Source organism: Fringilla coelebs, assembly GCF_963513975.1.
Source record: "Fringilla coelebs genome assembly, chromosome: 1".
NCBI lineage: Eukaryota > Metazoa > Chordata > Aves > Passeriformes > Fringillidae > Fringilla > Fringilla coelebs.
The window spans coordinates 35,962,690-35,979,172 of NC_140028.1; the positions used below are offsets into that span (position 1 = coordinate 35,962,690).

The window sequence follows — 16,483 nt, forward strand, 5'->3', positions numbered from 1 at the left end:
GCTGCTAATGGTTCTCTACTCATGTCTCTTAAATTTACAGTAAGAAAACAAAGGGAAAAAAAAAAAGGAATCAAAATGTAGCTTAGCACCCAAATTATTGAAAAGATAATAATTTTTTCAATTTACAAATGAAACCTATAATTCTCAGAAGATCATGTACACATGAACATATTGTACCACCATTGTATTGGTGGGAAAAGCAAGATTACCTGGAAAATGTTTGAATTCCTATTTCTAAGGGGACCAGAAATTCATACACACGATAGTATATTTTGTTGCAAATAGCAAATACTCATGTTCTTGATTTGGATACTATTCACAAGAAGAGTAGTAATTTGTCTGAGCTGATTCAGGTGTTTAAAAAATGAGTTTGTATACATGTTCACTTGAAGATAAACAAACTCTGAATCGGCCTACAATTGAGAAATGCTTTAAAAATACATCAATAAACCCATCATTCTTTTTCTGTCTCTATATATGGACTTTATACCTGCAAAAACACGGCCATTTCTGGTTCTTCCATGAACTGGATTCCTGATTCAACCAGTTTTGACACAGCTTCCAAGTGATCCGCATACTTCTTCATCAGGGACCGGACGTGTTCCAGTTTCTCCTCTTGGGTTCTAGTGATTATTTGTGTCATCTCATTTTTTCTTTCTTCCAGTACAGAATAGAGATAATCAAATTTTTCACACAACTGTTCTTTCTGTCGTTTGCAGCATTCCTGTGAATCATTTGGTTTATGTTAAACATGTTATGTTCTTAAAAGGGTTTCTATTTTTACAGTTACTTGGAAGTATTTTCATCAAAGAAATTCCTCTTTCTGAACAGTGCAAAGGATTCTGAATGACCCCAGAGACTTTTATAATTTTCAAAGTCCAAGCTGTTGGAACAAAAGTTTGAAAACTCTTCTCAAACTCTGAGTTTCAAGGCACTGAAAGCCCCCAAACAGGTTATTGTATAACTTGTGAGTCTGCTAAAAAAAGTAAAAAGGTATTTGTGATGTCTGTGGTGATACATCAAAGTCTGCAGAAAAAGTAAAAGCTCCCACCGTATTAGCAGCTGGGTCCATTTGCGTGAACAGAATGGTTTTAAAAGGAGTGAGCATCTCAAACAGCTCTGGACAATTTTCTTTTTCTGCCAGAGTACCTGGAACAATCCTGGCTGGGCTTGATTTTCACATATGCCCTCTTAGACTATTTGGACAAGAGGTGTCCATTATATTCCATTTACTGTGCACTGAATGAGGTAGAGGTTCTGCAAAGAAAATGGGGTGTGACAGAAGCACAAAGACAAGAAGGAGGAATCAGATTCCAACCGTATATTCAGGCACTGATTTTCACATCATTTCTTGAGACATTTCTATTGTCCCTCCAACCAGACAACAGCATCTTTCACTGAGTTAGGAGGATGGGTTTGATGACTGCTGCATTGAGCACTCTCTCAAAAGAACAGGCTGCACTTGTGAAGGAGGATTTATGGGGAGGAAGTGGGGGATAGACTATATATAATGTCTAAGGTCTACGGAATAGAAGTACTTGAGTCATCTGTGTGCCCCAGGGCATGACTTTATTGTGGTTAGACCTTGTTGTGGATGGTGGTGATTATTTAAATCTCTTTCCTAGGAGCTGAGGCTGAATCGATTTCTCATCTTTGTCCCTTGAGGCATAATGCTGAGATTCTGGCAGCACAGGATTGTTAACAGCCCCACAGAACTTTATGTAGTGATAAGACTTATTATTCACAGCACTTGACCAGAGAGAATTCCACTTTTTTTTTTTTTACTTTCAGCCAGAGCTCATTCCTGTAAGTGGTATCATGAGTTCTGTATCATTCAAAGGAGAAAGACTTTCAAAGATCTGCATTTGGTTAAAAATCACTGTCTACAAGAGGGTGGAGAGGGGATTGAATGCACATCTTGATGCATTGACCCAAGCATCCACCTCTGCTTCCCAATGAGGAGGGCTAGGCTAAACAGGCACTCCTTGCAGGGGGCACAGGCTTGTCCTGCCCCTCTGGGAGTTCCTGTCACTTCCCAGAAATTCCTGATTAGTGCAGTTACAGGGTGGGGTTAAGGAAGTTTTCAAACGAAGTGGGTCATTGTTTCTGAGTGTCCTTCTATGTTCAGACGTCAAATAATCTTCTCCCACTCTTCTCCTAGCTTTCTCCCCATGAGATGTCATTCAGATCACTTGGAAAACAACCTTAATTTTGAGACAGGTGTGTGCTATCTTTGTCATTTGACACAGGACAAATGTTGGGGGAAGAAGAACAAGCAAGTGATAGCAGGGTGCTCTGAGAGATCCTTCCCTGTTTTTAAGCACTAATAGATAGTATTTCCTGCCAGCAGATATTACAGAGTTGTGAATCTCATGAGTGAGAGTGCAAAACAGGTTTCTAACTGCAAATGCTGAAATATTTCTGAAATATTCTCTTTCTGCATAAAAAGTTCCCATATGAAGCCTCTGCCTGATGGAATTACTCTAATCAGATTCTGTGTAATGAAAGAGGTTAACAAATACATGACTTTGCATTCTAAAAAGTTCTCAGCCTTTTTGTTTTTTAAAGCACAGCTACATCAAAAAGAAAGGAGTCCTTGCTACTGAGCATGAATCTCACTGCTTGTTCCGAAGGACCTGTATTGACTGGCCTATGCTCTTAGCACTTGAAAAAACACTGTAATTTTTCCTTAGTTATTAGACTCATTTACAGAGCTAAACACAACCTAATTATTGATTATAGTTCTCCGGTATTTATCATTTTAAATTCCCTTCTCAATTTTCAGTATAATATGTGAATTAGGTCAACTTTTCCATCAGTTAAAAGCTGTAAAAGGATTTTTTTTTTTTTGTTTTTAAGGTTGGACAGGAGCAGTGGCTAAATGTAGAACTGTAGGCTATTACTTATTCCAGCTAAAAGTAAAAGGATCATGTATTTTCTGCTAAAGCAGATATTTATTGTTCTCTACAAAGTGTTAACCAGAAAGAAGAGACAATTCTGGATTGTGTTATTTCCATGTGTAAACATTTCTGAGTTCCAGCTGTAGTCTCTTGTCTTCAAGGACAAACTCATGTCAATTCAGACAAAGCTCTTGCACAGTAGGAAATGTGATTCGCTTGAAATGTAACATGGAAGTGCCAAGGTAAACTCTAAGATCTGTTTTCTGCAATCTTTGACTTTAAAGGTGAAAAACCTGATAAAACATCAGAAGGTAAAATGGCTGCATTTTCTTTGGGCTTTGACTTTAAAGGTTAGATTTTAAACTGAGTGGATGACTCTGAGGAAGCTAGTTTCAGAAACTGTTGTATTTTTTAAGGTATTTTTAGCAGTGTTTTCTCCATACTTCAGACTAGGTGTTTGAAGATTTGTTTCTAGTTCAGCTAGTTCAGCTTAAATGAGTGTACGCTTTTGCTTTTGTATAATTCAAATTTCTGCAGTTAACCTACTTGAAAGGCTTGTTTCTCTCTGCAAAGTCCTGATAGCAGCCAATTTCATCCTTGCAGCATGAAGGCTTCCCAGCTGCAAAGTTCTGACTGCCATTAATGTGCTCTCTCTTTTACTTGGGCCAATGGGTTTGTGTTCTTTGAAACAAACTCGGACATTTTCTGTTCTTGGAATTGTGTACATCGATTGTGTAATTGTTTTTTCTTCCTAACTAGAATCTGTACATCTTGGATTAACTTATTTTTCCTTACCATTTCTCCTTTCTGCTCCATCTCTAAAGGGTCAATATAATTCTAATTGGGCTGAGAGGGATGCAACTCTTTCACTAGATGCTTCATCAAATTCTGATCACAAAATCAATTCATATGAACTCCTTTCAGCCTGTTGTTCTGTGATGATCAGATTGGTCAAAGCTGATGTTTATATTTGCTTTGCTGATGTAAAAGCTCTCAGAGTGAAAGCCACTTCTGCTATTGAATAACACAAACTAATTCCAACTCTTCCAGAGTGAAGCCTTCACCAGAAAGTCCAGTAAGAACCCAAACCCTTCTCTCCCGTGAGCAACAAAACAAGACTCCTTAAAGGACACCATATTAAAACACTACTTCTGTGCAGAAGGCAAAGCAACCAAATAGAAAATAAATACTGACATACCTGTGAACCATGCTGTGCCTACCGTGTGGCTGAGACTAAGGCTCTATTCACAGGACCTGTCAGACTTCAGACTTACTGGTCTTTTATGTAAAGGTCTTAGATGGTCTTAGATGTAAATCTAAGAATCTGATCTTAGATGTTAAATGAGCTGGGAGTTGACGGCATTTTGGTGGATCTGCTTTTAACTTCAGTGAGATCCTATTCCACAAAGAATATTGAGCTAGACTTGCTGATATGGATTATCCTTACTCTTTACCCCCTACCATATAGCAAAGGTCAGAGGTGCTGAGCAGGGTGTACTCTTTGATAGAGGCAGCACATCTTGGTAATGTGCAAAGCCATGAGGAATGGTTTAGTGAAATAATGTGGGAATGCATTTGGGTAAAGTGAGGTCTGTTGAAGAATAATCATTACCAGAAATTTAAAAGATGCAATGTCACACTGAAATAACTGCATTTAAAGAGGTGGCACCTACCTCAACCGACTTGCAGGTCTCCTCCAGCTGTGTGACAATCCCTTGCATTCTGTCATTGCTCCCCACCAGGACTGCAATGCCATCACTCAGCTCAGACTAGGCAGTAAGGGGAGAGCAAGCAGAAGGGTGTTAGGTGCTGTGACACTTCAGGGTGACACATCTAACAGTGGGGAGCAGGGGGCAAACAATGCATACTGAGAATATTACTTTGTCTTTCCACCAGAACTGAAAAAATTGGAGCTTTATGTGCCCATAAGATACCTGTTTGTATTTTGACATTTGTTTCCTCCCTCAACACACTATGAAAACATGGACATTTTGGAATTTTTAATGGAGAAGAAACTGTGGTTTGGAAAGAGGGAATAACTTTGTTCTAGGAAGTTCTTCTAGATGCTTTTTTCTGAAGTGCTGTTTCAACAGGTCCCAAATATTTCCTTTGGGTTTGTTGAGGGAAAAGACTCTTGAGGGATTGTTTTTTCAGTGCCTGGCTCTAGCCACACCACTGTGGTATTCCCTTGAGGACTGTAGCTCTTGGCCTTGGAGTAGAGAAGAGGTGGCCCATGGACCTGGAGTGACCAATGTGTTACAGAGTCCCTGGCATGCAGGCAGTGGGGTTAGGGTTGTGGTGAGAGAGGACAGGAGAGAAGGAGGAGAAGAAGGTAGAGGCTGGGCCACTGGCATGAGGGAAATGAGTGGAGGAAGAAAATAATCCCTGAGTGTGGGGATGGAGATGATTGTAAGGTATCCCTAAGAGAGACAAAGAAGGCCAAGTTCCCCAAGTGAACTTAGGGAGGGTGATGGTGATTGCAAGGGGCCCTTGGCACACCACTGTAGTAACAGAGACAAAGGTGTTCATGGCATCCACAGCTCTGTACAGGCTCCTTTGAAGCATGCATCCTGCAGCCTCCAGGTCATGCCTCTCATTTTGGGAATGATAGCCCCTTTCACTGGGCACTCTGGAAAGGAAGACACAGCTTGCAAATCTCCATGCAAAATGAGTGATTGCGGGCATGGATTCAGTCCAAAAAAACTTCTCCTTCTTCTCCCACCTCTTTTTGATTGAAAAGGATGTTTTTTAACTCCTTTCCTAAAGTAACTCCTTATTTGTAGTTTACATGCACACATGCATCTGTGTGACGGAGTTGGAGGCTGAGATTGCAAACTTGGCCTGTCTGATTGCTTGCCCCACTGGGGCCCTCCAGAAAAATGAGCTGTTTATCTCAGGAGGATAACCCAGTGAGTCAGGTTTTAAATTAACACTGTATTAAAAATAAACAAGTCTTTTATTGGTGACAGCAAGGGCAGAAGATGTTAGGTACATCCTGTGCTGCCAACTATTGAATATTCCTTCATTCACTTGCAGGAGGAGGTTTTTCACTTAACTTTTCTTAAAAATGGCATGCTTAAATGTAAAAGTGTCTGACAGATAACTATTTGATTTGAAATGGTCTGTTCTCTTTCCAGTTCTTAGTGTTGAAAATACCACTTGTTTGTCTCATCTAAAAGAATTGCAAAAAAGGGAATAGAAACTCAAAAGAGAAATCCTCAGCTCCACATCAAAATTGGGGCAAATTGTAGTATCTTTTTGTGTGATCTCTCATAAATTTACTTTCCTGTGTTTCTAAACAGTTTCTATAGATTTATAGGAGCCTTTCAGTCACACACACGGGTGGCAAAGGCAATCCCAGACCCTTTTGGAAACTCGCAGGAAGGTCATGGGAATACTTTCCTGTTGATGGTCCTGACAGTTTCTTCAAGTACTTTGAGAAACAAAAAGATATTTACCTTTTGTTGCTGGTAAACATTTGTGAGAGGAGCAACCTGACAGTCTTTGTGGGCACCAAAGATTTTGCACAAGGAGCAGGTGGGCATTTCACAGTTCAAACAATAAATATTAATCCTCTCATCTTCGTGCTCCTCGCACATTGGCTGGTCACACTTCCTTTCAGGTCTGCAAAAGAAAACATTTGTTTAAAATGAAGATGGTGCTCATGAGTTTGTGATATCACCACTTAGAGTGTTAGCATGATGTATGGTACATTTGTATAGCAGCATCCAAGGTTGACTGAGTAGGCAGAGTAGACTTAAACCTGCCCCATGGGATGACTAAAGAGACAATGGTACAGCTTAATGGTACAGCTTAATACAGCTCAAATGACACAATATGATGTGATGACAAGACAGCAACATGACTTCATATGGGGATTCCCAAATGAATGAGGAATGTGGTTGGGAGTGTTACAGAATGCTTGCTCATATTTAAAAATTCAAATAACCTCATTAAGCCTGGACTCAGAATACTCATGTATTTTAATTAGCATGTTATCTAACATCTGTCTGAAATATGAAACATATGTAATTTCTTTCTGGTTCATCATGCAAATTGTTGTGCACTTGCTTAATGCAGCAAAGCTGTTATGGAGAAGACTGACTTTAAGCAAGACCTGAAGATACTGATGAACCTTTAGGCCTGTAACTCTAAATCTCTGCTGCTGAGCTTTGTGAGGCCCTGGTCAGGACTGTCAATATCAAACAGCACTGGGTCCTTACAGCCTTTATATTAGGCCAGCAACCAAAACAAGGTGTCACACAAATTTATTTCAGCCAGGTGGCACATGTCTAACTTCACAGTGTCAAATGTTTTAGCAGTAGTTTATTCATCTCTACCAAGCAGAAAAGGCATGGGCTACACAAGTGCTTTTCTCCTATGCTAAGCCAGGAACTGTTGCCACATTATAGCTCAGTCTGATCTTCTCTTCACCAAAGCCATTTGGCTGTATACACAAGGTCTGCACAACCTGCTATCTTAGGATAATTTAGTTGTAGTTTCCTTCAGATGAGCCATTTAACCAACATTCCCAATGCAAGTGACAGCTCTGGTGTGTGGGCAGGTGGTGCTTTTCTGAGCCCACAGGCTTAGCACCCTGAGCACATCTGTGGCAAACACATGAATGTGTAAGCATGTGGTACAGAAGACAGGGACCAGGAAACTGATGGAAAGAGTGTGTCTGGGATTCAAGCCTTCAAAAGCCACTGCTGTTACTGTGGCAATGTTAAATATTTTCAGCACAAACCATTATCCCCTTCTGCTAGTGTTTAGAAAGAGAATTATGACTTACCTGTAGCAAGTGGAACAATGGCATCAAATAAATATTTTTTCATAATTAGAAACTATGGAATTTAATGGAATTACATGAGAACCTTTTTAAAAGCCTTTCTACAGAGCTCTATAGAAAGGAGACAACCAGCCATTCTATTAAAGCTTAAAATGTATGGGAAAAAGAATTCTTTTATATAATATTACAGTAGAGATTTTCCATACTGTTTGGTAGAGTGGATATGGCATTTATTTTTTAATGACGAAGTACAGATTTTCTCTTCTGAAGGGAATGGAATATGATCCATAAGATACATTAGAAAAAAAATCTAGCAAGAAACAAAATGTCTTACACATGTGTGGGGTTTTTTTAAATTCAAGAGTGCCCTGGGATCTAAAGGGTTCATAAGGAAAATCTGTAATCTGCCACATAACGTGATATACCAGAATAAAACAAGACAAACACTTCTGTAGAATGCCTGTATTATTTGGGTCAGATTTCCAGCATTCATTAACATAAGGCACTTTGTCAAATCAAGCATTGTTTCAATCCTAGTCAAAAGAGGTGTGTCTCCTCCATAAAAGATGTATACATTGTTTGCAGATTACTGCGAATAGCCCCTAATATATTCATGCCATAGTGCAGCAGTGGGAGGGCCCATGTGTGAGTGCAATACAATGAATTTCAAAGTGATTAATTAAGCCTGAGATAGCAGCTCTTCCTGCAAATATTTACAAGATCAGAGCCAGAAACTACTAGAATTTTATTGGACACTGGAACGGTGCCACTTGCATGAAAGACACACTACATAGAGCAAAAAGGTGACGGTGTCAAGCAAGTTCAGCCAGCAGCAGCCAACCTTCAAAGGTGCCGCGGAGAGCTGGAAGCAACCTGGCAGAACTCCCTGAACTAGTGGGGCCCTGAAGACAGTGTCAGAAGACTAGAAATAAACAGATTTACAGTCTCCTCCCCAGGCAGTGCAAAAGGAGAGATTTTTAGCACACCACTCCCTGACTTCAGATAGGATCCTCTAGATCTGTGTTGGGGTAGCAAAGGTTGAAACACAGCCTCTAAGTTTAAAATAAAGATTGCTTCTGAAACAGGAGATTAAAGAGTAGCTTATAGGAAAATGACTGCATGGCTTTAGGAACAGAAAAGGTTCACCACTGCTGTGCTGGTGACCAGAGAAATGTCAGATTGCTGAAATGTCCTGATAACTTTGTGGTCTCATTCTTGGACTTTTCTTTTTGAGATGCTAAGCCTCTGTTTGACTGCCAGAGGCTTATTCTTTCCCATTGAAATCATGTTTGGACCACCCCTGAAGAACTGACTGGGTCCTGTTCTGGACTGCCCAATACATGAAGACATTGACATACTGAAAGGAGTCCAGAAAAGGGCCCTGAAGATAATTAAGGTCTACAGCAGCTCTCCTGTGAGGAAATGTGGGAACTCGGCGCACCTCTCCCGAGGGCCAGAGCTACCGAGAGAACCCTTGCGGAGCTCGGGAGCCTTGGGATGTTGCTAAAAGTACCTGGTGGCTCAACTTTGACCCTGCAAGAGATGTACCACCTATATGTGGGGATATAAGAATCACTGGTGTTTAAAGGATATAGAAATAGAACATTTATAGGTCAAAGTATGGTTTTTAAGATTTTGGTACAGGGGGGTTGGAAAAACAAGATGGAGGGAGTTGGGGCCTGCCACATGGTTCTTCCTCCTTCTTCTTGTCTTCCATTTTCTGTGTGACGTAGGTATTTTTGATAGGTTCTTAGTGAAGGTACACTTAGTAATAAAAATGATAAGTATTGGAGACAAAAGATAAATATAGTTTACGTAGTCTTTGTTATAAAAATATGCGACCGCCCTGTGGGCAGTCAGAGTGCCTTTGGCTGCCTTGCTAGTCAGACCCCGGCTGAGCAGAAAGAAAATTTTTGTAGATAAGAAATAATAAACAACCTTGAAGACTGAACCTGAGAGTCCAGCCTTGTCTTTTGGAGCCTGGGAAGCGAGCCCATCTCGCCCTTGTCTGGGCAGAGACAAATAACAGTGAGCCCGGACAAGGAAAGGCTGTGAGAGCTGGAACTTTCAGCCTGGATCGAAGAAGGTTAAGGGAATCTTAACAATGACCTTGATCTTATCAATACCTTTGGTTATCTAAATGTCTGAATGGAGGGTGCTATGAGGATGGAGTCAGGCACTGTTCAATGCCAGGACCAGAGGCAATGTGCACAAATTGGAACATGGGAGGTACTCTCTGAAGATCAGGAAGCACTTTTTTACTGTGAGAGTGACTGAGCACTGGCAGAGGTTGCCAGGAAAGTTGTGGAGTTTCCATCCTTGAAGATACTCATAAGCCATCTGGACATGGTCCTGGACAACAGGCTCCAGGTGGTCCTGATTGAGCAGCAGTGGTTGGACCAGATGACGTCCAGAGGTTCCTTCCAATCTCAACCATTCTGTGACTGTGACTTGGTGAGGCAGTGCAAAGTTGCTGGACACGTAAAGAAGTACACTTTAATTAAGAACATAGTAAACTCTTAGGAAAACTGCTGTTAGCATGTTTTCTCTAGGATTCTTTTCAAATCCAAAAAGGCCTCTACTAAAGTCCTGAATCCAATTATGATAGTGTTTTTAATGAGGATCCTCAGACAGCTGTAGCCCTTTCTGTGGCATCGCATCACCTGCTGTCTGCACCTGGGCAGGGGATGGAGAGGATCTGCATGGCTCTATGAGGCACAGCCAGGTCATTAGTGAAGATATGAAACTGCATTTGCCACAGTATCAATCTTGGGCATACAGTGCTAATGACTGGCCTCCACCTGACTTCATGCTGCTCACTATGACCCTTTGAGTCTGATAGTACAGCCAGTTTTTGGTCCAGTTCACTTTCCACTGTCCACTCTGTCACAGGAGACAGTGTCTAAAGTCTAGATAAACAGTATCTACTGCTCTCCTCTCATGCACTTAGTCATCTCACTGTAAAAGGCTTTCAAATTGGTCATGCTGATTTCCTCTTCATAAATCCATGCTATTTCTAATCACCTTCATGTCATTTATATATTTGGAAATGGTTTCCAGGAGGGTTTGCATGAAATGCTTTCTAGGGATCAGTGTGCATGACTAGCCTGTAGTTCCCTTGATTCTCCTTGCATTCCTTTAAGATTGGAGGAACATTTGTTTTCTTCCAGTCCGCAGGAAACTATACCAATTACCACAGCCTCATCATAATCAGTTCCAGGTGGACCTTGGCTTTTCTAACTTCATCTGCATGTGCTTGGGGAATATCTCAAAATCTTGGTGAATCACCTGTACATCTTCTTTTTGTTTCTTTTTTAATTATTTTTTTTAAATAAGGAGCTCTCTCTTAATCAACAGAGGTGTTTTGGCACCATTGCTTGAGTTCCTGTATATGGGGATAGACCATTTTGACCTTGGAGGAAGGTGGTCCTTGAAAATCAACCACAATGATGGACTCTCTCAAAAGCAATGAAAAGCCCACCAATACCCAGGGTAAAAATGGGGCTTGAAAAATGAGAAGGCTATAGAAGTTCATGTGAACATAAGGATTCCTGGAGCTCTGTTACACTACTATCATGGATGCCCAGCCCAAGAAAATTATTGGTGCAGGTGAGCTTAGGGCTTTGTCTTGTGGGGAGTTCGAGAAGATCCAGATGATCCCACTCCTCATCTCTTTCACTGCATAGTTTGTGGGGCTCCTCCTCTCTTGGTGACCTCTGGTCGGGGAGCAATTTTCCCTGGCCCAGCCTGTCTGAGATCCCCAGATGCCCCTGCAACCTGGCCTGGAGAGACATATCATGCCTTGGGAGTTTGGGCTAAGACCTCTGAGGTCTCAGGGACAGACACTTCTGGTGGTGCTGGCTATGGGGCCCTGCAAGATGTCAGCACCACCACAGAGCCCATGTAGGCTGCTCTCAGCACAGCCTGGTCCCTGCTGCACACTCTGCTCCACCTGTGCTGGGGGCTGCAGGGACAGCCTGTTCCTCGGGCTCTCCCTGGTAAGTGCAAGGCAGAAAGAGTGCTCGACCATCCCTGATCAGGTTTTAGCTGGTAACAAAGCCCAAAGCACCTTTTGATCTTGAATAGCCAGCTGAGATCATTAGAACCTGCCAGATTTCACAAAAAGTCACAGCCTCCTGTTGCTACGCTTTCCTGGTGGCAGCAGGGATCCTGATGTTCCTCAGATAGTTTAGGTGATCAGCAGCCTACAGATTTTCAAAGACTGGTTTAATATTTAGCCAACTCAGTTTCCACTGTTTTCAGTCCTTTGCTGTCTTTTAAAGCTTTTTGCAAGCCACCTCCTGCTAAAGAATTCTTCCGTTGTGTTGCTAATGCATTCTAAATTGGGCAACAGGCTATGCTGCCATCAGCTGGAATTTGATGAGCAATGGGATAAAAGACCATATGATGTGATACTTAGTAATAGGAGGGGCTGCAATGAGGGTTTAGGTGGACTCTCCCAACCTCAGTCCAGCTCCTGCCCCAGTTTTTATTTAAAAAAAAAAAACCCAATTCCTTAATTCAGATAGAAAGTCAAATTGCAAAATAATAAAATAAAATAAAACAACCAAAACATTTGAAATAATCTAGTCAAATCTTGCTCCCTTGCTCCCTTTACTCTCCCAAGTTCATGTGAAATGCAGATGGGAGCTGTCCTCATTCTGGCACATGCAGTATAGTGAATTATACACACAGGAGAATGTGACAGGAAGAGGTTCCTGTCTGGAAATCACATGTGCTGCCAGTTTGAGAGGTTGTCTTGGGAAGAACAAGGAGGCAAAGATCACATTTCACCCTTCTTCCTATATATGTCTGCCAGACCCCAGTTGTCAGGATGGAAGAGACTGGTATAAAAGGAAGAAGTGGGGAAGACTTGATTTCCCTTGACTTTTTGCTTTCAGTGAGACAGCACTGGGAGAAGCCATGAAAGATCTGCTCACACTCTCAGGGGAGCCCTAGGAATGTTAGGCAGAGGGAGATAAGCCGCTGAGGCCTACAAAGGGCCGAATAGTTTAGATAATGCTCCTGTGCATTGCTGCTACTATGTAACCCTGACAATGACTTTCATTCTAAGGGCATACATGAAGGTTAAATAAGCTCCTTAACAGATTAAATAAACAAATCTTTTGGACAAATATATAAGTAAATCTATGTTTTTGTGGTTTTTTTTGGTCTTCTCCCATTTTATTCATCATGTGTTTTACTTTTGTCGATTTTTTAAAAAATCTACTAAATCTATTCTTACATTTCTACCTAACTGTATTTTGTTCCAATTCCCCATGAACTACACATGAAGGAGGACCTGCCCTTTTTTTTTGTTTGTTTAATACAACTGTGAGCTGAAAAAAAAAAAAAAAAAGCAAAACCAAGGAAGACATGAGGCCACACATATCCCCACACATATCCAGCTTATTTGATCAAAAGCAAAGTCCACCCTTGCAGCTTTGTTGATTCATTTCCTCCGAGACTTTCCTGACTAAAATAATATTTGAGTATCAATGACACACACGGGGGTAGCTGACCTTTACTTGGCATGGAGCACAAAGGGCAGCAGAAAGGACAATTTTAAGCCAACTTCGTGCTTTGGAACTCCAACCTATGCCCAGCTGCCACAGTCCTCAGAGAGATTCAAGCAGTTGAGAATAGCCAAAGCCAGCGTCAGGCTCTTAAGCATTCTGTCTGCTGGTGACTGTCCTCCTCTGCTGGAGAAAGCATCCTCAGCCATCCCAGGGACTGGGTTCTGTTGGTTGTGTCCACCTGCACCAGTGATGCCATCTCTCTGTCCCTGGGAAGTCCAGCTCCTTGTTGCGGTGGGATCAGAAGACTGTCAGGGAGCATGGCCAGGATTACACCTTCCAGGTGAACAAAACACCTTGCCATACAGAACCAACTCTAAGGATCCATGCTGGTGACAAAAATACAGCTTCCCTGGGTGAGAGCTCCTTGCTTGGTGGCCTGGGGCCAGGTTAACTCCATCATGGAATCACAGAATTATAGAATGGTTTGGTTTGGAAAGGACCCAAGAGATCTTGTAGTTCCAATGCCTCTGCCGTGGGCAGGGACACCTCACGAGCCCAGGTTTTGTGAAGCCACATCCCTCCTGGCCTTGAACACTGCCAGGGATGGAGCGTCCACAACCTCTCTGGGAAACCCGTGCCAATGCCTCACCACCCTCATTGTGAAGAATTTCTTTCTATATCTAATCTTAACCTACTGTCTTTCAGTTCAAAGCCTTGTCCTATCACTTCATGCCCTTGTCAAAAGTCCTTTTCCAGCTCCCTTGCAACCCCCCTTTAGGTACTGGAAGGTGCTCTAAGGCCTCCCCAGAGCCTTCTCTTCTCCAGGTTGAACAACTCCAACTCCTTCAGAGGAGAGATGCCCCAGCCCTCTGAGCACCTTTGTACCCCTCCTCTGGACTCACTCCAGCAGGTCCATGTCTTTCTTGTGCTAAGGACTCCAGAGCTAGATGCAGTATCCCAAGTGGGGTCTCATAAGAGCAAAGTAGAGGGAGAGAATTATCTTCTTCTCCTTCCCCCCAGCTAAGTTCTCCACAGTGGTGCCATGAATCCTACCCATCCCAAGGAAATAAAGATGAGAACACTTTTTTTTCTGTTTCTGGATCCATTATACATCTAATGCAAGAAATTACCATTCAGGAGAAATTATCATTACCATTACTTTTTAGTATTGACCATTACCATTACTTTTTAGAATTGACCTATTTCTCTGCTTTGAGGTCTTGATTCTTGGGCACAGCCACACAGCTCTGACACATATTGTTTACTGCTCTTCCTTCTCTTTCATGGAATCATAAATAAGACTTGGTTTCATAAGTTCACATCCCAAACTGACAGGAATGGAGATATTTTTAACAGAATTTTCATTTGGCATTATGATGCAGGGTACCTTCTGTGTGAAATTCAGTTCTCTTTCTGTTTGCACTGTCTGTACCTCAGGATTTTCTAATAAGATTTGAAATCCTTTCCCTTCCTTAGCATGAGAATGCACAAATAATTGTCTGCACTGTTTTTGAAATAAATGATGTTTACCCAAATACTCTTCCCTTAATCATGTTAGTAGCTGTGCTGACCTCAAGGGCCTTGCTTGCACGGTTAAGTGTTGCTCATGTGAATAAATATGGCCCAATCCTCTGCTGTAAGTGGAAGCAGGTAAGCTCAGCATCTATTTGGGTATAGTTTTCTCTCCTCAGTGAGAGCTGACTTCATGGTGCAGCAGACAGTGAGGCATGGTAGCACCATCCCTTTCAGCTTTTCCAAGAGACAAAACTACTAAATCAACCACACACATGTCTTCTGAAGGACACGCATTCCCCTGTTACCTTGTGGACTCCTGCTTGTAGATGTCGATGATGTTCTCCACCAGCAGGTTCCTCTGCAGCCCGTAGACGCCGTGTCGGTCCAGGACCACCTCATGCCTGCAGGAGGGACAGCGGAAGCGGCCCCCCGACGCCACAGTCGTACCTCCCCTGGTCGGCAGGTAGGGGTTGGAGGCCTGTTCTCGCCAAGCAGCACAAGGAGAGGAAGGTACGGCCATGAAAAACCATAAAAGCCTCTTCCAAAAGCACTGAATGGTAGGAAACCATTTGTCACTATGTCCAATGAGAGGGTAATTCCAACATGTCACCCCTGGGAAAGCACCTGGTGACTGCTGGGCGAGGGGCCAGTCCCTCAGCTCATGCTCGGCTGTGTCACCATAGCCAACAGGTGGCACTTTCACCTGTTGGGAACTCAGCCCTGGCACCCAGATAATCAACTTTGGCCTTAAATCACTCCCCTCAACCCTGTCTCACCAACTGTTAAAATTGATCCACCAAAACATGTAAAAAAAATCTTCTTTCCCATTCATTCCAGCCAGTCCTGCTTGGGAAGCAGAGCTGTCTGTGGGAAAAAACCTACCTGGAAGATGTCACTGGCACACTTCCGACAGAGGTTGTGCTGGCAGGGCAGGATGACCACTGGCTTGGTGAACATCTCCAAACAGATGGGGCAGATCAGCTGTTTCTCCAGGTTATCCATAGTTTGCTGCTCTTTGGAGAACGACTTGTAGCCCAGGGAGGTGCTCATCCCTAGCTTTTCCTGGCACATGCGCTCAGGGCCACGGCCGTGTGGAGAGGTTTTGGGGTTAATTTCCCCTGAAATAAGTCCAAGGCTGTCTGTGATCAAAAGCTCTCTGTGCTGCTCGGGCCGGAGGACATTGTTTGAGCGAGGGGCTGAGCAGAGCCAGGGCTGTTTTTAGCAGCGCTGCGTCACGAGCTGCTGTCCTGCCGTGCCCATATATGCGCGTGAGAGCAGGACAGGCTGGGACAGGTGACAGCTGCTGGGGAGGGGGGAGGCTGGAGAGGGCCTGGCTCTCCTCACTCACACGTGGCAGCCTTCACCCCTTGAGGAGTTGTGGGAGTGATAAGCAAAGGCCATCTGCTCCCTTCCCTTATCTTTGCAGGTCAATGGAGACCGAAGGGCTTGCCCCAGGCTGTGCAGCCACATCCTGCAGCCTAATGGACATTCTGTTGCCAGTGGGCAGCCACTGAGGCAGGATGTCATTTTGCCCATGTGTTTTGGGTGGCACCGGGATCCTACCTTTCCAAGGTGTGAAGTACATGTGGTTACTGGAGAGGACAGTAGGAGTGATGGGTGCTCTGGAGCTTGAACACTTCAGGGTGTAAGCATCTCACCACCTTGAAAACCAGACTGTCGGACAATTCAGACTTGTTGTGAATTATAACATCTGTATTGTCTCACCCTTCTCATGAGACTGAAAATAGAATAAAAGTTTT

General features: G+C 42.8%; 1 protein-coding gene across 7 annotated transcripts in view; it reads right to left on the reverse strand.

Moving 5' to 3' along the window:
- TRIM55 (tripartite motif containing 55) overlaps positions 1 to 15,898 on the reverse strand; it is a 37,310-nt gene extending 21,412 nt beyond the window's left edge. For all 7 annotated transcript variants that reach the window (XM_084210875.1, XM_084210878.1, XM_084210874.1 and 4 more), the window contains exons 1-5: positions 15,606 to 15,898; positions 15,029 to 15,201; positions 6,359 to 6,524; positions 4,574 to 4,669; positions 491 to 724 (exon numbers count right to left, since the gene is read on the reverse strand). In XM_084210875.1, the coding sequence (XP_084067001.1) occupies positions 491 to 724; positions 4,574 to 4,669; positions 6,359 to 6,524; positions 15,029 to 15,201; positions 15,606 to 15,794 (858 nt within the window). In that variant the 5' untranslated portion in view covers positions 15,795 to 15,898. The remainder of the gene's footprint in view (positions 1 to 490; positions 725 to 4,573; positions 4,670 to 6,358; positions 6,525 to 15,028; positions 15,202 to 15,605) is intronic.
- Between the last annotated feature and the right edge of the window lie 585 nt (positions 15,899 to 16,483).